Raw genomic sequence first — 21,863 nt, forward strand, 5'->3', positions numbered from 1 at the left:
CTTCCTCGACAACAGGAGGCTCAGGGGCGACCTTATCGCTCTCTACAGGTACCTTAAGGAGGCTGTAGCGAGGTGGGGGTTGGTCTGTTCTCCCACGTGCCTGGTGACAGGATGAGGGGGAATGGGCTAAAGTTGAGCCAGGGGAGTTTTAGGTTGGATGTTAGGAAGAACTTCTTTACTGAAAGGGTTGTGAGGCACTGGAACAGGCTGCCCAGGGAAGTGGTGGAGTCACCATCCCTGGAGGCCTTTAAAAGACGTTTAGATGTAGAGCTTAGGGATATGGTTTAGTGGGGACTGTTAGTGTTAGGTCAGAGGTTGGACTCGGTGATCTTGGAGGTCTCCTCCAATCCAGAAATTCCGTGATTCTGTGACAGGGCAGCAGAGGGCAGCACGCAAGCAGGATCTGGGCAGCCGGACCCGTGGCGAGAGACGGGAACGGCACGAACGGAGACAGACGGGAGCCGCTGTGCCCGCGGCCGGGGCTGCAGAGCCGGCGGCACACGCACCGTGCCCGCAGGCAGCCGCTCGCAGCTGTGGCACGGGACAGGAAAGCTGCGAGCTGGCCGCCCCCGGCACCGCGAGACAGCCTCAGGGGTGCCCCTCGGGGCCGGCTCCCAGCAGCGCGGCGCACCGCACGCTTCGCTGTGGCTGCCCTGAGCCGCCTCGGGCCGGGCACCGCGAGCCCCCCTCAGGGCACGAAAGCAGCCCGGGAGCCACCCCCGGCCGCCCGCCGCCCGCCGCCCCCCTGCCGCCCATCTGAGGGAACACGCGCACCCCCTCCCCAGCCAACGACGCCCTCAGCAAGCGGTTAAACGAGCCCGCGCTCCTATTGGCTCTCACTGCTATCACTCAAGAGGTTGCCGCAGTCCCATTGGTCCGCGTCGCGAGGGCGGGAAGGCCCGCACGCGCGGGGCGGGAGGCTCCCTGCGGGCTTCGTCGGAGCGCCGGCGGCGCATGCGCGGCGCTGCGGGGCGGCTCCGCGAGGGGCCGCGCCGTGACGTCCTCGCCCGCCCGCAGCGGGGCGCGTGCGCGGGGCGCGGAGGGGGCGGGGCGAGGCGGGCGCCGCGGCGCTGAGGGGAGGCGGCGGCCGGGCCGGGCCGGGGCGGGCGGCGGCGGCGGCGCAAAATGGCCGACAGGTTCTCCCGCTTCAACGAGGACCGGGACTTCCAGGTAACGGCCGGGGGCGGCCCCGGGAACGGCGCCGGCGGGAGGCCCCTCGGGGCCCCGCGGCCGCCCCCCCGCCGGGGCTTTGTGCTCGCCGGGGGCCGCCCCAAGGTGACCCGGGGCCGGCGGCGGGCACAGCGCGGACCCCCGGGGCCGCCCCCGGCCCTGGCCAGGCCGCGAGGGCCCCGCTCGGGCCGGGCGGCGGCGGCCGTTGGCGATCGGGGGCGGGACGGGAACAAAAGGCAGCGGCCGGGCTGCGGCCGGGGCGGCTGCGGGCTGCCCGTGAGGCTTCCCGGCGCTGCGCTCCCCCCGGGACGGTTCCCGGGTCTCGCCGTGTAATGGCCGGTGCCTTCGCCGAACAAAGAAACGCCTCGGCGTCAATGCCGGAACGGGCCGGTCGGGCCGTGGAGCTCCCGTTCCTTGCGGTGGAGCGGGCCCGATCTGCAGTTTCCGAGTGTTTCTGGTGGCAGTTTGCTTTTGCAGGAGGGTGCCGGGGCGCCTAGCGCGGGCAGGGCTCTGTAGGATGCAGCCAGGAAATGGGCAGGCTCCGGAACCCGCTGCCGCACGGCCCCTGCGCGGGGGCGTTCTGCGTGTTGGTGTGTCCGTACCTCTGCGGCCAGCCTGCCTTCACCAGGAGTAATTGTAGCAGCGAAACCTGTTACTGTGTCATTGCGTTGCTCTGGTCATGCAGGGAGAACGTGCGGTGATGTCAGGGAGGAAGCAGGGCTCCATTACTTGATGCCAAAATCTTCAAAGCTGCTGAGCATGCTCGCAAACAATAACCCGGTCCCAACCCTGTTTTCCTCTAACTTTAGGAAGGGGCACTAGTTTTAATTAGGGCTCTATCCATGCCAAATGTCAGGCTTTCAGTGCTTTTCCCGTAGGCTAAAATAAAAGGTAGGGTTTGTTTTTGTAGTGGGGTAACTTCTCTGTTCTCTCTGAAAATCTGAAAGTGAGAAGACATTTTGTGTGTTAAGGCTCCTTCCAAGGGAAAAGGGGAATCGGTCCCCTGGGAAGAAACCAAGTACAGAACAATTTGGAGTCGGTTAAGGCTTGCAGAGGACAGAATGTCAAAGTGATGAGTTATAAAAGAGCTGCTCGGATGGGAGGCTGGGGGTCCAAATACCTTGGCCAAGGTTGCGCTGGATTTGTGGGAGCTCGGGTGTCTGTGCAAGGAACCCTGATGCACGGTCAGGCTAATCATTTTTCAGAAATATGCTGGTGGAAGAAGGATTTTTGGATCTTATTTTTTTCCTCTTTGTTCTTCAAAATTGCCTTTGGAGATTACTTCTGGCTTTTTTTCTCTGTTTTTAGACCGAGGTGACTTGAGATAACATTGGTGTGGAGTAAAGGAAATAACCTGCTATGCTGCCTTTGTAGGTGATCAAAACCAGCATCCCCAATTACTGCTCCCGCAAATAAGATTCTCTGCCTGTTAGTGTGAAGTCAAGAACTTGTATGCAGCCTCCCTTTGGAGGTCGTTTTGTCGGGGTTAAGAAAGCTTTTTGTCACCCCATTTAGAGCAGTTTTAATTCTAAGCTTCAGCTGCTGAACTCTCTGTGCTGTGACAGAGCATGGCTACGAATGTGACCTCGTGTTATTGCTGGTCTGCTGGGACCGAAGCAGGCATGACAAAAGGGAGATGGTGCTCTAAAATTACCCGGCTTGGAGCTGGCATTGCTGCAGCATGGCGAGGGGGGTGGCAGCGTGGGAGGCCGCAGAGGGAGTCCCTCAGATCTCATTCTTGGGCGATCTGCTTGTGATCTTGTGATCTGGATGAAGTAAAATGCTGTGTACAGCCTCGAGAGACGAAGAGAAACAAAAGGTCGGGAGTAAAGCGTATGGGTCAAAGGAACCTTTTAACTGTTTGGAAGAAAGACAAGCGCCTTGGGATTAGCGATGTGACTGAAGGAAAAGCGCTGCTGGCTGGAACAAACAACTCTTCAGACTTCTCTTTATATGTTGTCTGCCTTCTTGCTGCAGAGAAACTAGGAAGAGTCCGGGTTTGGGAGGGTTGGCTTGGCAAGACTGTGAGTTGAGCATTGATGTGGGCAGGGGAGAGATGAGGTTAGCACTGCAGAGCTTACAGAGGTGATATTCAGGTTTCTGCACTTGTGAGATGCCCAGAGAAGTGGATTAAAGGTGAACGAGCTGCTGATTGCTGTTCTGTCCTCCCGCGTGCCTGGCTAAAGGAAGCTCAGTGCGATTAGGGGAAGGCAGGAATGGAAATGCACAGCACTGGGGGAAATCCCTTCAGGAGGGAAAGGGCCTGAACCAGCAGAGAAGCAGAAGGTATTAACAGGCTGAAATACACCAAGAGGGGGTGAGGGGAGCTGGGCTGCAGAGCAGAGGGCTCAGCTGAGGATTGGAGAAGAGGGGGATTTTTCAGTAGGGGCAGCTGAAGCGATGTGGCTGTAAAGAAAGCAGCAGAGGGAATGGCTGCTCTGTCAGAAGGTTGTTAGGGACGCTGGAAAAGAGTAGTGAGTACAAGGATAAGGTCAGGCAGCCTTAAGGAGAAAGGTGGTGGTACGGGGTGGGAGGAGTGTGTGCTCACAAGTTACTGAGGCCTCTCTGTGGCAGGGTGGGAGGAACGTCAGAGCTGAGAGTGGTTTGAAAGTTGAAATTGCCAAAGGAGCAGGAGAAGGCATCAGAAAATCTCGCTGCAGTGGGGTGGTTAGGAGCTTTGCTTTTTGGTATTTTTTTCTTTTTTTGTGGGGTTGCCTGGCAGCCAAGTCCTGCTTTTGCTGTGTTGTGTAGGTTTAGAAGCTGCATGGAGGGCACAGATCCTCTTCCCTTTTTTGCTGTGTGATCCTAGACCCTACACAAATGGAAGGGGAAGCCCCGGTGCTTTGACTGTTTTGCAGGTGCTGAACTTGAGGGCAGCTGCAGTGAAATGTGCTGAGCTTTGCTCTGTGCAGAAATACTTGATCTTTCCCTGACCAGGGCAGCACAGCAACTTGTTTGGGAGACTTTCAGGCAATGATTTACTGAAGGAGGAAGGATGTTACCCATCTTCCTTCTTTCTTAACTTACCATTTCCAAGCCTAAAGAGAAGTCTGAAGGCTTACCTGAATAGGTGCTGACCTTCCTCCCTGCCCTGTAACACAAAGGGTTATTTTTGGGTGGGCCACTGCGGGGCTCGGTCCCTTGGTTAGAAGGGGTGGCTGTCACTTGTCAGCTTCTGCAGGCCCCGTGATTGACTGGCTTCCCCGCGGCAGAGCCGAGCTTGTGAACCTCGGTGACTGCAGTCACTGTGAGCGATAGCTGTCGACGGTGCTAACAGGGTGTTTTAAAAAGTGTTACTGGAAGCGCTGTAAATACATGAGACAGCTGCAATAAGTAAACATATTTTTAGTGTTATTTTTGTGTAATTGCGTTTTTTTTTCTTTAGATTAACTAGACTGAGCTCCAAGGCTGAATACCACGGATGTCTGTGCGGCACTGAAATCCAGCGGAGTTCCCAGTTAGTCACAGATGTTGAGAAAATGTTTTGTTGCTCTCTCCTTCTCCTTTGCATTGTTGAAGCAGAAATATTACGAGCCATATGTGTATATGTGTACGATAATTTCCTCTTCCTACGTACACTGCACTTACTTGCATCATTAGCCAGACGGAACGCAGGCTGTTCTGTCTCTGGGTTTTTTCTTTTCCTTGTGCAGTCTGTGGCATGGCAGAACGCTTCCGTGAAGCAGAAAAGGCAAGTTCTCCAACCTGGCTTGAATTGTGGCCAGTCTGGACTTCGGTTCCCCTCCTCTTGCTTACGCCACGGAGATAGACAAGTTTTTTTTCCTCAAACACTCCAAGAGCTACCTGAGCCCGTGGCTGTTGGTAGCCGCTCTGTGCTTCCAGCAGCCCAAGTCGGACGTGGGCTTCGCGCCTTGGCGTTGGCAGCCCGGCAGGCACATGAGAAGCGGGGCTGAGCAGGCCGTGGGCTCGCCAGCATCTGGGCGGGCAGCGCAGAGTCCTGCGATCCTCCGGGCTGTCGGCAGCTTCACCTTGTACACGTTGCCTAAGGCAAACCTGCTTGGTTTTTATAGCCTGCAGCAGGCCGGGGCTGCTCGCAGGTTGTAGGACAGAGTCGGTCAGTGGCTTTTCTCTGCGCGGCAGCGAGATGAATAGGGCTGTCTTCTTTTGCCTTCTTGTGCTATCTGGGAAGAGAAAAAATGTAACGTGGGGGAACGGCGGAAAGAATAGGAGCGGAGTCACTGCAAAACATGGTATCCCGAGCTGGGGCGACACAAGATCCCTGTGCCTGAATTTGCCTTAGATAAATGTAGCTGGGAGCAGGCCAAGAGGTAGCTCTCTTCCATGGCGTGCTTTCTGTCCTAAGAATTAATCTTAGTTTTTTGAAATCTGTTAGTGTTGTTTGGAGATGCTCGTCTATCGTGAGGCCGTGGTTGAATGTCTGGCGTTACAGCACAGGACGAGCTCTGTCCTTACCTCCTTGGCAGGACGCACCGACCCCTTGGGTGGGCAAAGGGGGAGCATTGGGACCACAATTGGTTTTTGTCTGTTTACGTGAACCTGGAAGGGAGGAGAAAATTGGGGGAAAACGGGTTAAAAAGTAGATCAAACAGTATTGCTTTCAGTTCTAGATGACAGGAAAAGCTGAACTTGGACATGAAGTTCTGGAACTTGCAGGGTAGATGAAATCTCTGTAGACCTGCTGCTTCCTGGGTTGCACCTTTCCTTATTACATTTTTTGCCACTTCCTTTTTCTTCTCTCATGCAGTGATGTTCTGTTGCGGCCAAGGCTAACTAGGTGGGAAAGGAAACTTTTGTCCTCTGGCTGACAAACTGTGTCGAAGCCATCGCAGTTTCTTGTGATCCCCCCTCTTCCCCTGCCCCATCCTGACTGGCCTCCAGGCTCCTGCTGCATGGGGTCGTCAGGCTTTAGGACATGACCTGATCAGGTGCGCTTCTTGGCCAAGGTTTCTGTGGTTGATATGCCTCTTTCTGTTGTGCTCTTTTAAACTCAGTAGTTCTTAGTACTTTCCATCTTCAGGCAGCTCCAGGAGTAATTAATTCTTCAGAGATTTTAACCATTCAGAGTTGTAAAGCCAGAAATCAATATTAGGATGTCAGCTCTAAATATCTGGGTATTGCTTACCTTTTGATTTCCATCATATGACCCCATTTTGAGTCCAGGAATGAGTGCTTGGCTACAGTATCTCTTGAAGACAGCTGTTAGCAGCGAATGTTTTCCATTGGAGGTTCTTCCAGGAGTTTGTCCAAAGAAAGGTGTGCCTGCCTTTGTTTTTTCTTCAGATTTTTCTGTTTTCAGCTTTTATCTGCTTTTCCGTGTTAAGTCTTTCTCTACTGTGCCGAAATTTGTTCGTGCCATGCCTCTTACGAGGGCATGTACAACATTGCTGTCTTAGCTCCAGGCTCTTCTGAGAGCTGTCCCAGCCAGCTCTGACTCCTGTTACTGCAGGACATCTTACTGTTCCCTCCGTGGTGTTATGGCTTCCGGCATCTTAACACTTTCCAAAGCCTTTACTGTGTGACTGGAAGGCTTGCATGGCAGAACCTAGAACACTTCCCAGCTGTATAATGCGCGGAGATAACCATATTTTTACTACTTTATTTGCTGTTCCTTTATACCTGCCCTTGGGTTGTGTTTCTTTCCTTTTGATGCTGTGCTGCGTGGAGCAGGTGCCAGCAGCGTGGGTTCCCTTTGGTCCCGGCCCTCTCACTGCAGCCCCGTGCTGGGTTTGTGTAGGCTTTGCCGCGCTGCACACAGGTCACTGGCACACAGCTCGGGTTGCTCTGTGCAAACATGTCCGTGGTGTTGCTCGCTGCTCGGCAGGCTTCACGAGCTGTGAGTTCTGTTGATGGTTACTGTGCTTTCCCTGCTGGCTGTTGGTAGGAATGTTGAATGGCAGCAAGTCTCATGGAGGGACCTGGGAGCTTGAGTCCCTCCTGCATGCTCCTGAGCGAGCTGTCCTGTGATGTTCTGGTGCAGAAACGATCCTTTAGCAAGTCAAACACCATTTATTATGTTTTAAAAGATGCCACTAGAAATACTTGCAAGCACATGGTGGTGAACAAGTTAGACCCTAGACAGTAACTGACTAGCACCCAGCGGGGTATTTTCCCTTTGTCTTGCTTGAAAGTCCTTGATGGTGATGAGGATGTGGGTGCTGGAAGCTGCAGCACCTTCTGCATCACTGTGTTGAGAAGAGGCTAAGAGAAAATTGGGTGAGTTAGACCAGTGCTGATGCTCCCCAGTACGGGTGCTGGAAGTGCTGAAGAGCTGAACAGCATTCTTCACGTGCGGGAGCAGATTTAGTGCTGGCATTCGTGGTGGCAGAAGGAATCTGAAAGACATTAAATTGTTCTTGGTTGGTGCCAAAGACTGCAAAGCACTACGAAGCAGGGACCTGCCTGTGGCTTCCACTCCTTGTACAAGCTGTTTATCTGTGAGCCGTAGGACATGAAATGGGACAGCTCTAGCGAGGTGTTTATCTGCACGTTTTCGTGGTTTAAAGCTGTGACCTACCAGTAGTCCTGAATGTGCTCTGGTTGAGTGTTGTTTCAACGTTTTTAGACTTAACAGAATTTTACCATCAAAATTAATTTTTAGGTAGCTAAACAAAAGGTGCCTTCAGCATCTCAACATGTAATTACAAGGTGCTTTCAAAAGTTGCCAATTTAAATTCATATCCAAATCATAAGTGATTGCTTTTGTTGTATTGACTTGAGAGGATTTTCTTTTGAAGTACTCTCAAAATAATTGTGTGTTTGCCTAAAATATGGTTTTGCTGCTGCTTTCACAAGATGTTGACTGCAAATACTAAGCTATTTCTGAGGGTGTGAAGGTGTACGTTGTCTGTACCTACTCTTACGTTGCTTATGTACAGGAAGGGGACTAGGGAAATGACTTACGGTGTGCCGAAGGCAGTGAAAACACGAGCTGTTGTTTGTGACTGCTTTACGTCTGTGTTGCCGGAAAAGGATCACTTCAATTTTTTTTTTTCTTTTTTTTTAAGTCTTTGCAGTCATTTCAGGAAACAATGGGGGAAAAGAAAATGGTTTTGTTCTGAGAAACATTAACAAAAGCTTTCCAGGTACCACGTTGGTTTTGTATCACTACTCCTTGTAATTTTATGGAACTGCTCGACTTTTAAAAGTGTCCAAGAGAGCTTCTTTATGTGAGCGAAGGTTTGGATGGAGTTGTCTTCGTAAGCATATATTGGCCTTCAGAATGCATCTTCACGGTGCATAATGAATATTCAAGAAACATTTCTAAGCTACGCTTTGCAGGAGTTGTTTTTGAGTTCTCTGGATGGATTTCTGAACATCACCACGGTTGTCTGCATCAATTACATTTTGGAGATTTTCCATCGTGTGGAGTCATTGGGTCCCGCTTAGCTTATAAGGGCAGCATAAATTACCGCCTGAGATTCGCAGTCAGCATACATGCGGCAGTATGGATCTTGCAGAGAAATTAGAAACCCATTAAGTCTTGATTGCGTGCCGTAAACAGTTGATTAGCTGTGGTGTGCCTGATTTGGCTTTCACAGCTCCAACCTCGTGTCTGTGATGGCTGGGCTCAGCGGTGGGGCTGGCCACGCTGGAGCCCTGCACAAGGGCTGAAGGGCCGTGCAGGTGGCCCTGGGCACGCGTGGCTTTTCTCCTTCCGTCTGTACCCGCAGTCAGTTTCTCCCATCCCACCGAGCTCGGGCTGTGCGAAGCCGATGGCTCTGCACCAGGCGACCCGGCCAGGAAGGCTTTTATGAGAAAAGAGCTGGAGGCAAAGCAGAACGCCATGTGAGACCTCTGTAGGTTGTGCTTTCCTGAATACAGAGGCTGGCGGAGCCTTTGGTTTAGGTGAGAGTGCCTGGTGCTGCTCCCTCAGCTCCTCTCACGCGGCTCCACCATCCCCTGCCTCGCCGCAGCACAACTTGGGCAAGCTGCTGGGCTGCAGCTGATGCTGGAAGTTGGGCTGCCCCGTCTTCTCTCAACTATTCCAACTCCTTGTAAAAATTAATTAATTAATTAAATGTAATGGGATGGCTGTTCCTGGGGTCATCGAGGCTTTTTCTTTACCCAGGAAGGTACCAGCTGCAGGCAGGCAGGCAGCGAGGGCAGCGGAGAGCTGGCATTTGCCCAGATGTGTTCGGGTGCTGCTCCAGCTTGGCTGCTGAAACCTCCTGTCTGTGCTGACCTGATCCAGGATGGCTGCAGGAGGCATCAGCTGTGCTTACAGGCGGACACTGGAGAGTGGAGCAAAAACTGCTGTGACTCGTAGCTAACTAACGTGGTCTGCCCCGGCTCTAGCTGCACCACGCCATGGCCTTGTCTGTGGGTACCAGCAGCTCTTCCTAGCCATTCCTAGTGTCTCCTCTGCTATTTTAAAACAATGCCTTGAGAGCTTTCAGAAAGTGGGAGTGTGTTTGGTTAAGTACTTTAAAGTGGCATTTTTGGGTAACAACGCCCACTCTGGTGGTTTGACTTAGTATTTTGAGAATTTAAGGTTTACTGAGAAAATTCTTAGATAACTAGAATATGCACAGGTGGTGCTAATTTGCTTTAGTGTTTTAAAATTCCATTTTCTAAAGTAAATGGACTATAAATATTGTTTTCTGAGTCTTTCTGATGTTTCACCAGTGTGAAAACTTAATTTTTGAACACGCTGTGCTCTTTTTGAATGCAGTTAAAAATCGTGATCACGCTGTGCTTTTTTCCGGTGCATTTAAGAAATAACGAAGATGAGTACAGTGAGGCTTTTCTGCCAAGTTATTTTCTTTAGATTATATGCACGGTCACGGGAACGTGTTGCTGTACACCCTCCTGAGTTGGAGGAAGGTAAGCGTGGAAATAGAGATCGCTTCGGCTCTGACATCTCAGTGACTGTGTGCTGTGCGTTCCCTCCTTGGTCAATGCTGATGTTAGTGCCCTTAGCACGGACCTGTGGTTGTGAGCTGGAGTCTTCACCGACGTAGCTCTGCTTGCAGTTGTCTGTGTGAGTCTGGAGCAGGCAGGATTTCCCCCAGGTGTTCACATTGTAGGCTCTTTGTCTCTGATTTCTGTTGGGTTTTGTGGCTTGCATTGTTTGCTTTTACATTAGCAATAGTGTTCTTGTAACTGAGCTCTCTTGTTGAGCAGTAACTGGAAGGGCAGCTGAACGAAAGCGTTCTGAAAGAAAGCCATCACTTTCACATCTCCATTATGCTCCTTTTTTGTTGTCGTTTGCTCTCTCCACTGGAGTGCCGCGTTGAAATGCTCAGCCTAGCTGCCGAGCTGTGGACTGCCACGCTTACTAGATGGGTAACGTACAGCTGTTTGTAGAAGAAACCACTAATTCCCATCAGGAATGTGCACTGCATGGGATGCGCTCTGCAAGCTGACATCTTAATATCCTCTGTGTTTGGACAGATCGTAAAGAGCAGTCTGATAATTAATATCCAGGGAGGTTTAATAGCCTTGAAACAGTCGAGTGACTCATCGTCCTTTCCTCATGGTGGTGATGCTGTAGGTGACTTAGAAAATGCAGTGCTTGGATGTCTGGCCTGGTTTTGGATCCACCCTTCAGGTGAGAAGGAAGGGGAGAGCATGTTTTTCTTCCACCTTGTAGCTGTGAAGATGCTTTTAAAAGGAGTTTCTTTCCTAGGAAGATCTGTGGGTCCTTAGATGCTTTGTCTTTGCCAGCCTTTGTGAGAGCCTGCCTCGTGGAGATGACCGGCTGCTGTCTTACAGGGGCCAAAGTAAATTCCGGGATCCTCAGCTTACTCTGACAAGTGGGTGTAAAACACCAAATTAATTTCACTTATATCTAGCCGTTTAGTGGCAACAGTTCTTCACACTTAATACTTTGGGTTAGAAGTGTGATTAAATTGTTAAAATTTGAAATTATGCATGCCAGGTCTCACTGCTACAATGTTTGGGAGCTTGGAAGAAAGAAACAAGCAGCAGTGCTCTTCCCCTCAGGCTATTTCACTTGAATTGTTTCAGAAAACCCAGTGTCCATTTAGTCTTGGACAAAAAGGGACTTACTGGGCTGGAAGGTCCATGTATTTGCTGCCCAAGTAAGGGAGTATAACAGTCCAAAATCCCACATGGAGGCAGCTTTTGCTAGTTGACTTCCAAAAGCTGTGCTCCAGACTTGATCGTTTAGCATGCGAGGGCTCCGAGACACAGGGCTTGGCTGAGAGCTTCGTGCACGGATCCAACAGGGAGAGGAGGGGAAAGGAAAGGGCACGGGGCTGCGAGTGACCGGGCGGTGGCTGCAGAGCTGAGATGACGCAGCCAGATGAACCACAGGCTGTGGGCATCTTGGCTCCTGGAGGGGAACGCAGCAAGCCCAACAGCTGGTGTGCAGTGTGGAGCAAGTGTGTGGGCATTAAAGGCTTGCCCTCGCTCCTCATCCCAGCAGTAAGGTGTGTTGGATTTCATCAGGACTGCAGTGACGCACCCGGCTGGAGCCCTCGCTGCAGCACAGAGTGCTACAGATAGCAGTGAAGGATGCTGGAGTGGAAGCCCATCGTCTTACGTGCCCTGCTCTTTCAGGATGGGGCTCGCAGCTGCAAGGAGGCAATGAAAGCAGTGCAGCACGTCTTGTTTGACAGCGCCTGAGCTGGGAGGCCCCAGTACAGCCCTGGGGCTGGGGGCAGAGGGTGCGAGGGATGAGGGCGCTGTGCTCAGCCCTGGGGAGTGTGCTGCTGGAGCAGGCAGGGGCCTCGTTAGCTGGCAGGGCCAGGATTTAGCATCTCTCTGGGGCAGTCACGCAGGGAAGATGATCTGGGACTAGGTTTTGAACAAGCACTGTTTTTTTTTTTTTTTTTTTTTTTTTAATGTGGCTGTTATTTGATGATCTGGTGTCCGTTTGGTAGGGATTGAATTACCAGCTACACTTAAAGGTTTCTTCTGAAGAGAGAAGCATTGCTCAAGTCTGCAGAAGATGCAGATTAAATTCGTATTAAAACATGGTCTGTGCTTACAGTTCTCATCTGCCAGAAATGTAGTTTATTCTCAACAGATTCAACATTTAGGTTTTAATTAATTGTTAGACTTAAATGTTAAAGTATTTTGTCTTCCTCTGATTCATTGTCTTAAGACACAGCGGCACAGAAATGTGAAATGGATCCCTTCGATGTGCCAGGTTGAGGAACTGGAAAACAAAGACAACAGATTGAATTCCCCCCAGCTTGTTTCGGAGCCAGCTCCAGGGCTGAGGAAGCGAAGGGACAAACTGTGCTGCCTCAGCCCCATGGAGTCCCGGCTCCAAAAGGCCTCTGATCACGCAATGGCAGGCAGCACCGCTTTAGTGAGGCTTTATTGTGACAGCAGAAGCGAGAGCCCCTTCTCTGCTTGCTCCTTAGGCACTGCTATGATGAACACGCTCATAGATGTGACCTCGGTGTGACTGCTGGGTTACCTCCCGGCTTTTTATCCAGGGTGAGCTACTTGATGGCAGAAAGAGAAATTTTCCTTTAATTGTCTGCGTTAAGGATTGAAAAAGAACTCTCCCTGTGATGCGTGTTGCTTTTGGTTTGGTTTGGACGCTTTGTTACCCTGGTGGCTTCAATTGCCAGGCCTGGGACAGACAACTTCCTAATATAGTGAGTGCGGTGTCGGCATCCCCCGGGGCTTGGCGCAGTGTGTGCCGAGGGAATTTGTGTTACCCAGGAGTTCGGGGTGATGGCAAGCGCCCTGCCTGCTTCCACACATGAGGCATTTGTAGTGCTGCTACTTGTAAAAGCAGGCAGCCCGGCTCCGCTGCCATGACCGGCAACAAAACCCCGGAAGTATACAACTATACAAAATGAATCCTGAGGGACATAAAGGAGATAACAGTGAGATCCTGGGACTTGGAACAGCTTTGGTTGCTTTTTGGCTTCTTTGCATTTGTCTCTGGTCTGTTCAGTCCCATGCATAGCTTCTGGGAGGAGACTTTTTTTTTTTTTTTTTTTAAAGCGAAGGCAAATAGAGTTGTAAAGCCTCAAATCAGCAAGGTGTGCTTTCAGAGTGGAATTGACCCTTGCCTTTTTAAAGAATAATTTCAATATGTTGGCAGGCAGTGCACAGAAGGAGACAGTGAGTAGGCAGAAATATTTTGCCAGCTCCAGGTAATTTAGTTGGCATACTCTGAGCTATCTGCAGGCAGAGAAATCACATCGTGAAATGAACGGGGGGGAAAAGCAGCCTATGACTTGGCTTTTGCTGGGAGTGTTTCAGGTGCTCGTTATCTAAATGTTTTGTGGATTTCAATGTTGTACATGAAGTTTTTACTAACGTGCAGCAGCCGACAGTACAAATTCATCAGCAGTGTACATGCTCTTGACTGCTTTTGTTCTCTTGGGCACTGTTATGGGGAGGCTGGGCTTGCTGACTTCACAACACAGCCGTGTACGCTGTGTACATCTGTGCTGTGCCCGGCTCCAAAAGCTACTGATTTTTGTCGTACGCAGCTCAAGGATTTCACATGCACAGTACGTTTGCCTTTAGCTTGCTTCTTGAAGGCTGTCCGAAAAAGATTGCTGCCTGCAGATGAAATCCCGAATCTGCTCTGGGCACATGGGGAAGAACTGCTGGGTGTAGAGCGTGGCCTGTGTGAGCTGTCTGTGCCCCACGGGTGATGGATAGGGCAGAATTTTGGGTATTGAGGCACGTTTTCTTGGCGGCAGGTTTCTGTCAGGATGCTCTCTTGCAAATTTGCATCACTGGCAGGAACTCCAGTTTCAGAAGATTTTTGGAGGCTGTTGTCTGGCTTGTAAGCTTCCAAGAGGCAGTCCATTACAGCTGTAATTTGCTCTTTCTCATGCTGGCTTTCATTAAAATTTTTGTAGGAGGAAAAATTGGTGTTGGTAGAAAGGAGGAGAGCAACAACATGTTTCTTTTGGCAGCAGTGCAAGGTGTTCCTGCTCAAAGAAATTGTGGAGCTGGAATACAAATAAAAATCCCCACGTGTTTGGTACTGGCTGAGGGTCCTGGTCTCACTGGGAAAGGGACGGTGACAGCCTCTGGTGGCTGCATGGGGCCGTGACACTGCACAGTGCCCGGGGGAGGTTGGGAAGCTGCAGAAGCAGCCCCTTCCTGGGCCTGCTCCCTCCAGCAGCCACCTCTCGGCTTTGTTTTCAAGCTTGCAGTGAGCAAGTGGGACCCCGCTCCCCCTTCCCCCCCCCAGGATGTGTATTAACTGTGGTGGTTGTTAGTGATGCGTCGTAAACATAGCGAATGGCCAAAAATGGTTCACAGCGTTCGCAATTTCAGGAATTTGAGGCTTCTGAGAAGCTCCAACAGAGACATGGATTTCCTGAAATGGCCACTCGTGCTGAGGGTGTTCCAGCACCGGTGGCTGCTCTCCAGGCCGTCGGCGTCTGCTTCCCCAGCTTGGGAGCCCCCCTGCTCAGCGCCTCGGAAGGACAGGGAGGTTCGGTCCTGCCCTGCAGTGGGTGCGTGGCGCTGGTCTCCGGCTGCCATCGTTGCTGTGCTGTGCTTCCGTGGGGCCCTGGGTGGCCCTGCTCAGACGTCAGCGATTCTGAAGCACATGTGGGGTGTGTGTGTGGGGGAGCTAGGTGTGGCACACAATAACAATAATCCTGCTTCCTTTTCCTATCCACGTGGCCACTCTGTAGGACTGCAGATACCCTGTGGGCTGCAGCTATCCTACGGAGTTGATCCAGGAGTGTAGAGAAGCAAGGGGATTGGATTTATGGCTATCTATAGCCTTTTCTTTGCCCTGTCAGCATCTGCACACTTTATTAGTGTGCTGTGCGTCTCTTGGTCCTCTTTGCTCAGACGTGTTCATCTGTTTGGCCGTTACCGCTTCTGCGTAGTGGCTTTAGGTACTGCGCCCAAAATGCTCCCTCCTGGTGCGTCCACATGTCTGCAGGCTGATCGTGGCACAGAAACTGCTGGGTTCAGGTGTTGGTGGTCACTTGGGCTCACCTGGCGCTATGCGGCTGGGGGTGCAGGGAGGGGGCTGCTTCAGACCATGGCTGTGTGCTGGGGCACAGCGAGGGCTTCCTGCGGTACCGCTGTGGGTTTTGGTTGACTTGAGGTGCGTGAAATTACACGCATGCTGCAAGCAGTTTTGATTCCTGATGCAAGGAAAGCCTTTAAAAAACAAACAAATAAAAAAAACAAACAAGAAATAAACCAAAGAAACCAACAACACAAATAAACAAAACACAAAAAACAGCAACAACAAAATGAACCAAATAATAAACACACAAACTAAAAACCAGCACCACAAAAAGCCTTCCTGGAGCTGGGGGGAGTGTCAGTTCCTTCTGATTCTTGTTCTGTGTGGTTTTGGCCAGCACTGGTGCTTGTAGTCAATGTTTCACAGACTTTAAAACAAAACAAAATGAAAATATACACACATACCCCAAGTGTTGTCATCTTAATTTTTTGATATTTTACCAACTTCTATAACTTGTGAACCTCATTGAATTGGTACAGTTGGGTTTCAGAATGACTTTTTTTTTTTTCCTATAGCCTACATACTGAATAGAGGCTGTATTTAATTAGTTTATATTTAGCCAGTAAAACAAATATAAAATCTAACATATGCACAAGCCTGTATCTTGAAATGACACCACGGGCAGTGTGTCCTGCTGTAGAGCTAACAGTTTCCTTTTCTTCCAGGGCAATCACTTTGATCAATATGAAGAAGGGCACCTGGAGATAGAGCAAGCATCTCTAGACAAGCCTATAGAATCGGTAAGATACATACTTATCATCATCAAGCCACCAAAAATTAGGCCGTGATCGGATGGTACTTGATGTGAATGCAGTCAAATTGGTTAGGAGTGGGCTCCTTTTTGAAAATGACAGTACGGGGTTAATTGTGGTGAAGTGCATGCCAAGATTAAATGAGCCAGGGATTTAATCTTGAAGTAGCTCTCCTGAAATTATAGGTAACTTAAACTTTAGTTCATTGTGATATTTCAGAACTTATTTACAGTAATACATGCAGTTGTAGACACTTATTTTGTTCTTTATGTATTTTGTTGAAGAATCAGTATAATTCTTATGTGAACCTAATGGAAGACCATAGTAAAATGTATTTTGATCCTTGATAGCTTTTAATTTTGGTTTAGTACTGGTGTGTTAAAGAACAGTGTTAGGATGACATCCGGCAGTATGGAAACATGGATGTATTAGTATAGCAGCCCTTCCCCATGAATCTGAAACTGTGATGTGAGTTTCTTTAAAGTATTTTTCATTTAACAAACAAAAAACCTCTGAATTAGGTATGGAGAGTACAGCCAATAGATGGGGAAAGTTAAGTTTTGTTTAGTTTTACTTTTTTAAGCTTTTTGGAGCTTTTTAATTTTTCTCTCTGCAAAACATCTTCTGCTAGTCTTAGGCATGATATCTTGTTCAGCCTAAACTTCACCCGTGAGTTTGGCACTTAGCTTTTGCCTTTCAATTTAAATATTCATTTGCGGTTTCAGTACAAGAGGAAGAAAAGTGGTAAAGAACAAAGGAGGGTTGCCCAGCAGTGTTCTGATTAAGACTAGTTTTTTGTTAAAGTTAGAACTTCTCAAATATTTATTTTCCCAGATAATAATTTTAAAGTTTCTTCATGTTAGCGTGCACTTAGAAGAAACTTAGTGTTAGTAAAAGATGAATATATATTTTCATTCATGTGTAGGTTGGTGTTGTGTGTGTTTGTGTGCGTGTTTAGATGTTTACAAAAATTTACACAACTTGGGGTGTTCGACATTTTTCTTCCGCAGCAGTTGGCCCATATTAGCTAAGCAGCCATGATCTGGTTTGTATTGCACGGTCTGCCTTTTTTAATTTCTTCTCTAGGGTTTCCTTTCCCCCTTCTTATTTCTGTTCTTCTGGTCCAGTGAACACTGCATATAGTACCTACTGTCTTAATGTGCTGGCATGATGCTAGATTTAGGCATGGCAGTAATTGATGACGCATGAGATAATGCTGCAGAGATGGGAATTTGTATTCAATGTTTTCCTGAATACTTTAATCTTATGCTGTGACATGGGGATTTTAATTAAAATGCCAAGCTTGTTTTCTTGTGTAGATATAATGAGAAATACTCATGGGTACCCTACCTACTCTGTGCCACATTGGAAATTAGCATTTACAAAATAATTAAAATACTACCTACAGACTAGCCTGGTTATCTGCTTTCTAAATGTTTTCCAAACAGGGGAATAGAAATGGTCATAGATCGAATCTTTGTGGTATCCTGAAGGAAGTGATGCCTGCGGAGGCATGTAAAGTCTGAACGAGCACATAGACAGACAGTGCATCTTGGATCACCTGCAAATGTAATCTTTTGTTGCAGTTTGATTAATGTTGAACTGTGGCAGAAAACTGAAATTAAATTACAGCTTTAGTATCTCATTCATGCATATATCACCATCCAAATATTGTGGCATTATTACTGTTACTCCAACTTCATTGTAGGCTTTAATATAGGCAGTGTAGCCTTATGGTTAAATCTGAAAAGCATTTGATGGAGAGGAGAATGGTTTAATCCTTAAGAGAAGAAAAAGGTAAAACCTCAAGTTCTTATTTTAACCCCCCCCACACACACACACCACCTTTAATATCTATTAAGAGAAACAAGCATTTGAGGAGAAAAACCCTTAGCCTGGGACACTGAGCTCTTGCAAAAAGTCACAGAACTCATGAAATGTGTGTTCTGCACTGTCACATCCACCGTGCTCTGTGTTGGAGTGTGCTGGAGCTGGCTTCGTGTGCTAGTTCCAGAATTCAAAAGCTGCAACTGCTGCACAGTGGCTTGGTTTTTCCCTGACTTGTAGACAAGCCTGGTTTTTAAAAAGTGCCATCAGAAACAAACCAGTCGCTTTAAAAATCTTCACGTTATCTTCATTAGGTACACTGTTGATTCTTGGAAAAAAAAAAAAAAAGTGTAGCTGGGAAGCACAAATAATTCTGTCAGGTTTCCTGCCACCAATGACGATTTTGCTCCCACCCTATTAATGACCCATGCGCTTTTGAAATTGGCAAATTGCACACATTAAAAGGAGTGGTTTCCTTGTCAGAGTCTGGTGTACCTGTCCTGCGAGATTTTTCACTAGGAGCGTGGTGCTCACGCTGCTTTTTCTGGCTTCAGGTATTTCATGCTGTTGGCCCACCCAAAAGTGCCTAACAGGCTTGAACTGAAATTGAGAGGGAAGGAGTAAGTACAAATATATAACTTGCAAATGCCACACATCTAAATACTTGCAATATTAACATTTATTCACAAATTGTTTTGTAATCCTTACCCAGCTCACTGTTAGTAATTCAGCTGACCTTTACAAAGGAATCTGCTCTTAGCAATGAGTAAGAGCCTGTTCCACATTGTGGAACTAGTTTCGATGACAAATGTCTTTGTGCAAAGGAGGGTGTTTAAAACAATAGCAGATCAAAGCACTTCCCAGGTAAAGTTTAAAGTTCAGTTACTCCACAGATCACAGTGGATCAAGTATATTCTCTTAAATGTGCTTCTTGCAGCTTCTCACATCTCTTCAGTAATAAGAAAGCTCTCTAAAGGCAGCTTGCATTTGGAAATCCTACAGGGCAGAGGGTTTCACTGGAAGCACTTGTTTGACTATCACCGCTGAAGTGGGATCCATCTCTGCAGCATTATCTGTTGAGAGGTGCTGACTGTACTGCTACAGCATGCAACTCAAAGGTGGCTGGAAAATAGGTTTGGGAGTCTACAGATCATTACAATGTTGAAATGTGTCCTCAATTAGCGCACTAGGATTTTGTTCCTGTGGAAATCCTGCTTTGTACAGCTTGTTTAGGCCAAAGATGTCTGGACTGAAACATGCGACTATAATCAAAGTATATTTATGGAAAACAGAGCTGACACGAGCTAGTGGATGTACGTAGCCTAAGTGAGAAGCCAGCTATTTTCCATTACTAAATTGAAGAAAGTATTTCCTATCAATGAACTCTTCATAGCTGCAAAGACCAATATTTATTTTTCCCCTGCAAGTAACAATTTTTGTTGTTCTTCTGGCTTGAAAGATGCTGCATTTACACTGGCTGGTCATGTCAGTGGAACCACTGGTGTTTGGTGTCCTTGAAAATCAGAGCACTTTGCCTTTCCTTGATTCAAGAAGCTGCATGCATTTGTTTAAAAATATTTTAACTGCACTGAGTTCAGGTTTTTCAAACGGGAAGTCATAAAGTATTGCAGCTTTCATAGAATCCAGATTTTCTTCACGTTAATTTAATTCTACTTGTGTACTGAATCTTGCTGTGAATTCATGGTTTTCTTTGTCCCAGCAGTACAGATCAAGTAGGAGATAGCAATACACCCTTAGAGCCCCCCCTGGACAGCAGCTCTTTCCCCCGCAGACCACATACAGAGTGTCAGGGAGTCGAACCAAGCCGTCATCGTTGCAGGTTGGAGGCGAGGCTGCGTATCGTCCACTGATCCTGGAGCTTGGTAGCTTGTCCTTGTCATCACTAACAAACGTCCTTTCCCTCTCTCTAATTCTGCTCAGTCACACGAGGAGGTCCTTGCCCTGCACAGGGTTTCAGACTTGAGGTGCTAGGTGCTGGAAGATCCCAGGCCGTTGTAGACGTCTGCACGAGCTGAAGTTGGGTTTTGTCGCACTGTATATCTGTACGGATCTGTGGACTCCACTAGTTCCAAAGTGTAATTTGATGAGGCTGCTGATTTGACATTTAGCAGTAGCCATATGTGGACAGCGCTATAAATAATGTGCTTCTTGAAGCTGAATGGTGTAGCATTACTATTTGGCTTTTCTCTCTAGTCTTCATTGTGTCATCTGTAGTGAGCTATAGGTTTTGTTTTGGGAATCTTTTCAATCTCTTGTTTGCATGGGTTCACCCAGTAGCATCCAATCCTTGCTTATAGATTCCTCAATACACAGTCAGCACAGCTTACAACCCACTCAAGAGATGTATGGTTCCTGCCGATGCTGAGCCGATCAATGAGAATGCAGCACTCGGGGTGGCGTGGGCATCATACAGCAAATCTGTACTGGGCACAACTGGTGTTGGTTTATTTGTAACGCAGCTCGATCCACCTGTTGCAGATTCTCTCCACGTACAACATCATCAAACCCTTTCAGTTTTCGTACACATCTTTTCATCATATGCATTTTTTTTTCTATTGGCCACGACCTTTTTCAGAAACCTGTGCTGGGGGTATCGTGCTCAGGAATCGCTGATACCTGCGAAAAGTGAGCAAGGGCACGTGGTCAGGGCGCAGGATGGGGAACTGGGGAAGCCAGTTTGAGCTGTTTGAGAAAGTCACTTTGCAGATTTTCCAGAGCAGCTTAGCCAACTCTCCTGAGTGTCTGGTGAAGTGCAGACCTTCATGTTTCTGACATGCCTTTGAAAAAGTTGCACTAAATCTGCAATGCAAAGTTCCCCATCTGTAAATAGAAGCGATCGCCTCTGCTCAAGAGCTTCAGTGTGCTGAGAGTAGTGCAGAATGGTGTAAACAGTTGCATCAGGAGCCTGCTGAGGCACTCAGCCTTACGCTGAGCATCCTGCCATCCGGGGCTAGCGGTGTGCAGTGCTGCTGCTGGAGAGCCGGGAGTGAGTCTGGAGTAAGCTTGGAGTAAGTAAGAGCTCCTTTGTTCACCCGGCTGCCACACATGAGCTCCAAAGTGAGAGCGCGGGCCCTGGGGCTGTCAGTTCTGCTCTGATTTCCTGCTGGGGCTGGGGGTGTTTTTGTAAACCACGGCAGCTTTCTGTAGGAAAACTGCTGCAGCATGAGGATAGGCTAGTCACAAGGAACAGCAGTTCTTGACAACAGCGGGAAGCTTGGTGTAAAAGATGTTTTTTTTTTTTTTTTCCTATGGGAAAGAGTGAACGCTTTTACAGAGTTTTCACTTAAAAGTGTAATTGGGGGAAAAAAAAGGCAACCAGCGGTTGCAACACTTGCTGCCCCATGTCAGAGTTTGGTCCTGGTATCCCCGGTTACTTGGCAGGCTGTCACGCTTTGCAGAACAGGTCTCACATGTGAGCCTAGCAATCCTGGCCTTCCAGAACTGAATTTTTTAGGGTAGCATTTACACTGAAGAGCGTTCCTGCCAGCCTCCCGCTGTGAGAGATCTGTGATAGTGCTTTGAAATGCAGGAAAAAGGTAGGACGTGGTTAGAAATCGTCATGAGCAGACAAGTGGCTAGGTCCCAACTTGAATGTTAATATGAAACTCTTGGGGTTGTTCTTCTGATTCAGTGAAACAAAGGCGCTCCATTTAAATTTGGTGATTTTTTTTTTAAATTAGCAAGTTTTCACTGCTTAAGCAAACAAATGGGAGCGACTGGGGAGAAATGCCCCCTTCCTGGGAACCGAGGCACGATAATGTTCAGGCCTAATTCCAATTTTTGTCAAACAACTTGCGACCATCCTCTTGAGTGGTTTTGTAAAAGTGGTGCTAATGTGTATAACCCTTCTAAATTTTTCTTTTTTCCCTTTAACATTTGTTTACCCCTTCACTGTGTCAGTCACAACACACCGCTCTTGAATCTCCCAGCTGGTCTTGACTTGTTGAATTTATTTTATGCTTTCACTCTTCTTTAATAAATACATTACTTGCAAGCAGTGAATTGAAAACAAAGCAAAAGAAAAACTACCATTAGTGATTGGACAGTTTCTTACTTTGTGTTACATTTAACTGTTCTTTTGACAGCCCAGTTTTTAAAGCCAGGTTCGTATGGAAATGCTTTCACTCCACTTGCACTGCTTTTGGAAATAGCATACTGCTTCATCTGTC

General features: G+C 48.3%; 1 protein-coding gene across 4 annotated transcripts in view; it reads left to right on the plus strand.

Annotated features, from left to right (window-relative positions):
- The first annotated feature begins 1,121 nt into the window (after positions 1-1,121).
- The window catches only part of GPATCH8 (G-patch domain containing 8), a 54,272-nt gene continuing 33,530 nt past the window's right edge, over positions 1,122-21,863 (plus strand). For 2 of the 4 annotated variants that reach the window (XM_032202904.1, XM_032202902.1), the window contains exons 1-2: positions 15,770-15,834; positions 21,780-21,797. Coding sequence is in view for 1 of the 4 variants with exons in the window: in XM_032202901.1 (XP_032058792.1) it covers positions 1,126-1,170; positions 15,760-15,834 (120 nt within the window). In the remaining 3 variants the exon portion in view is untranslated. Of the gene's footprint in view, positions 1,171-15,759; positions 15,835-16,856; positions 16,892-21,779; positions 21,798-21,863 lie in introns of those variants that run through there. The other 2 variants (XM_032202903.1, XM_032202901.1) reach the window with 2 other exon arrangements.

Source organism: Aythya fuligula, chromosome 24 (assembly GCF_009819795.1).
Source record: "Aythya fuligula isolate bAytFul2 chromosome 24, bAytFul2.pri, whole genome shotgun sequence".
Lineage (NCBI taxonomy): Eukaryota > Metazoa > Chordata > Aves > Anseriformes > Anatidae > Aythya > Aythya fuligula.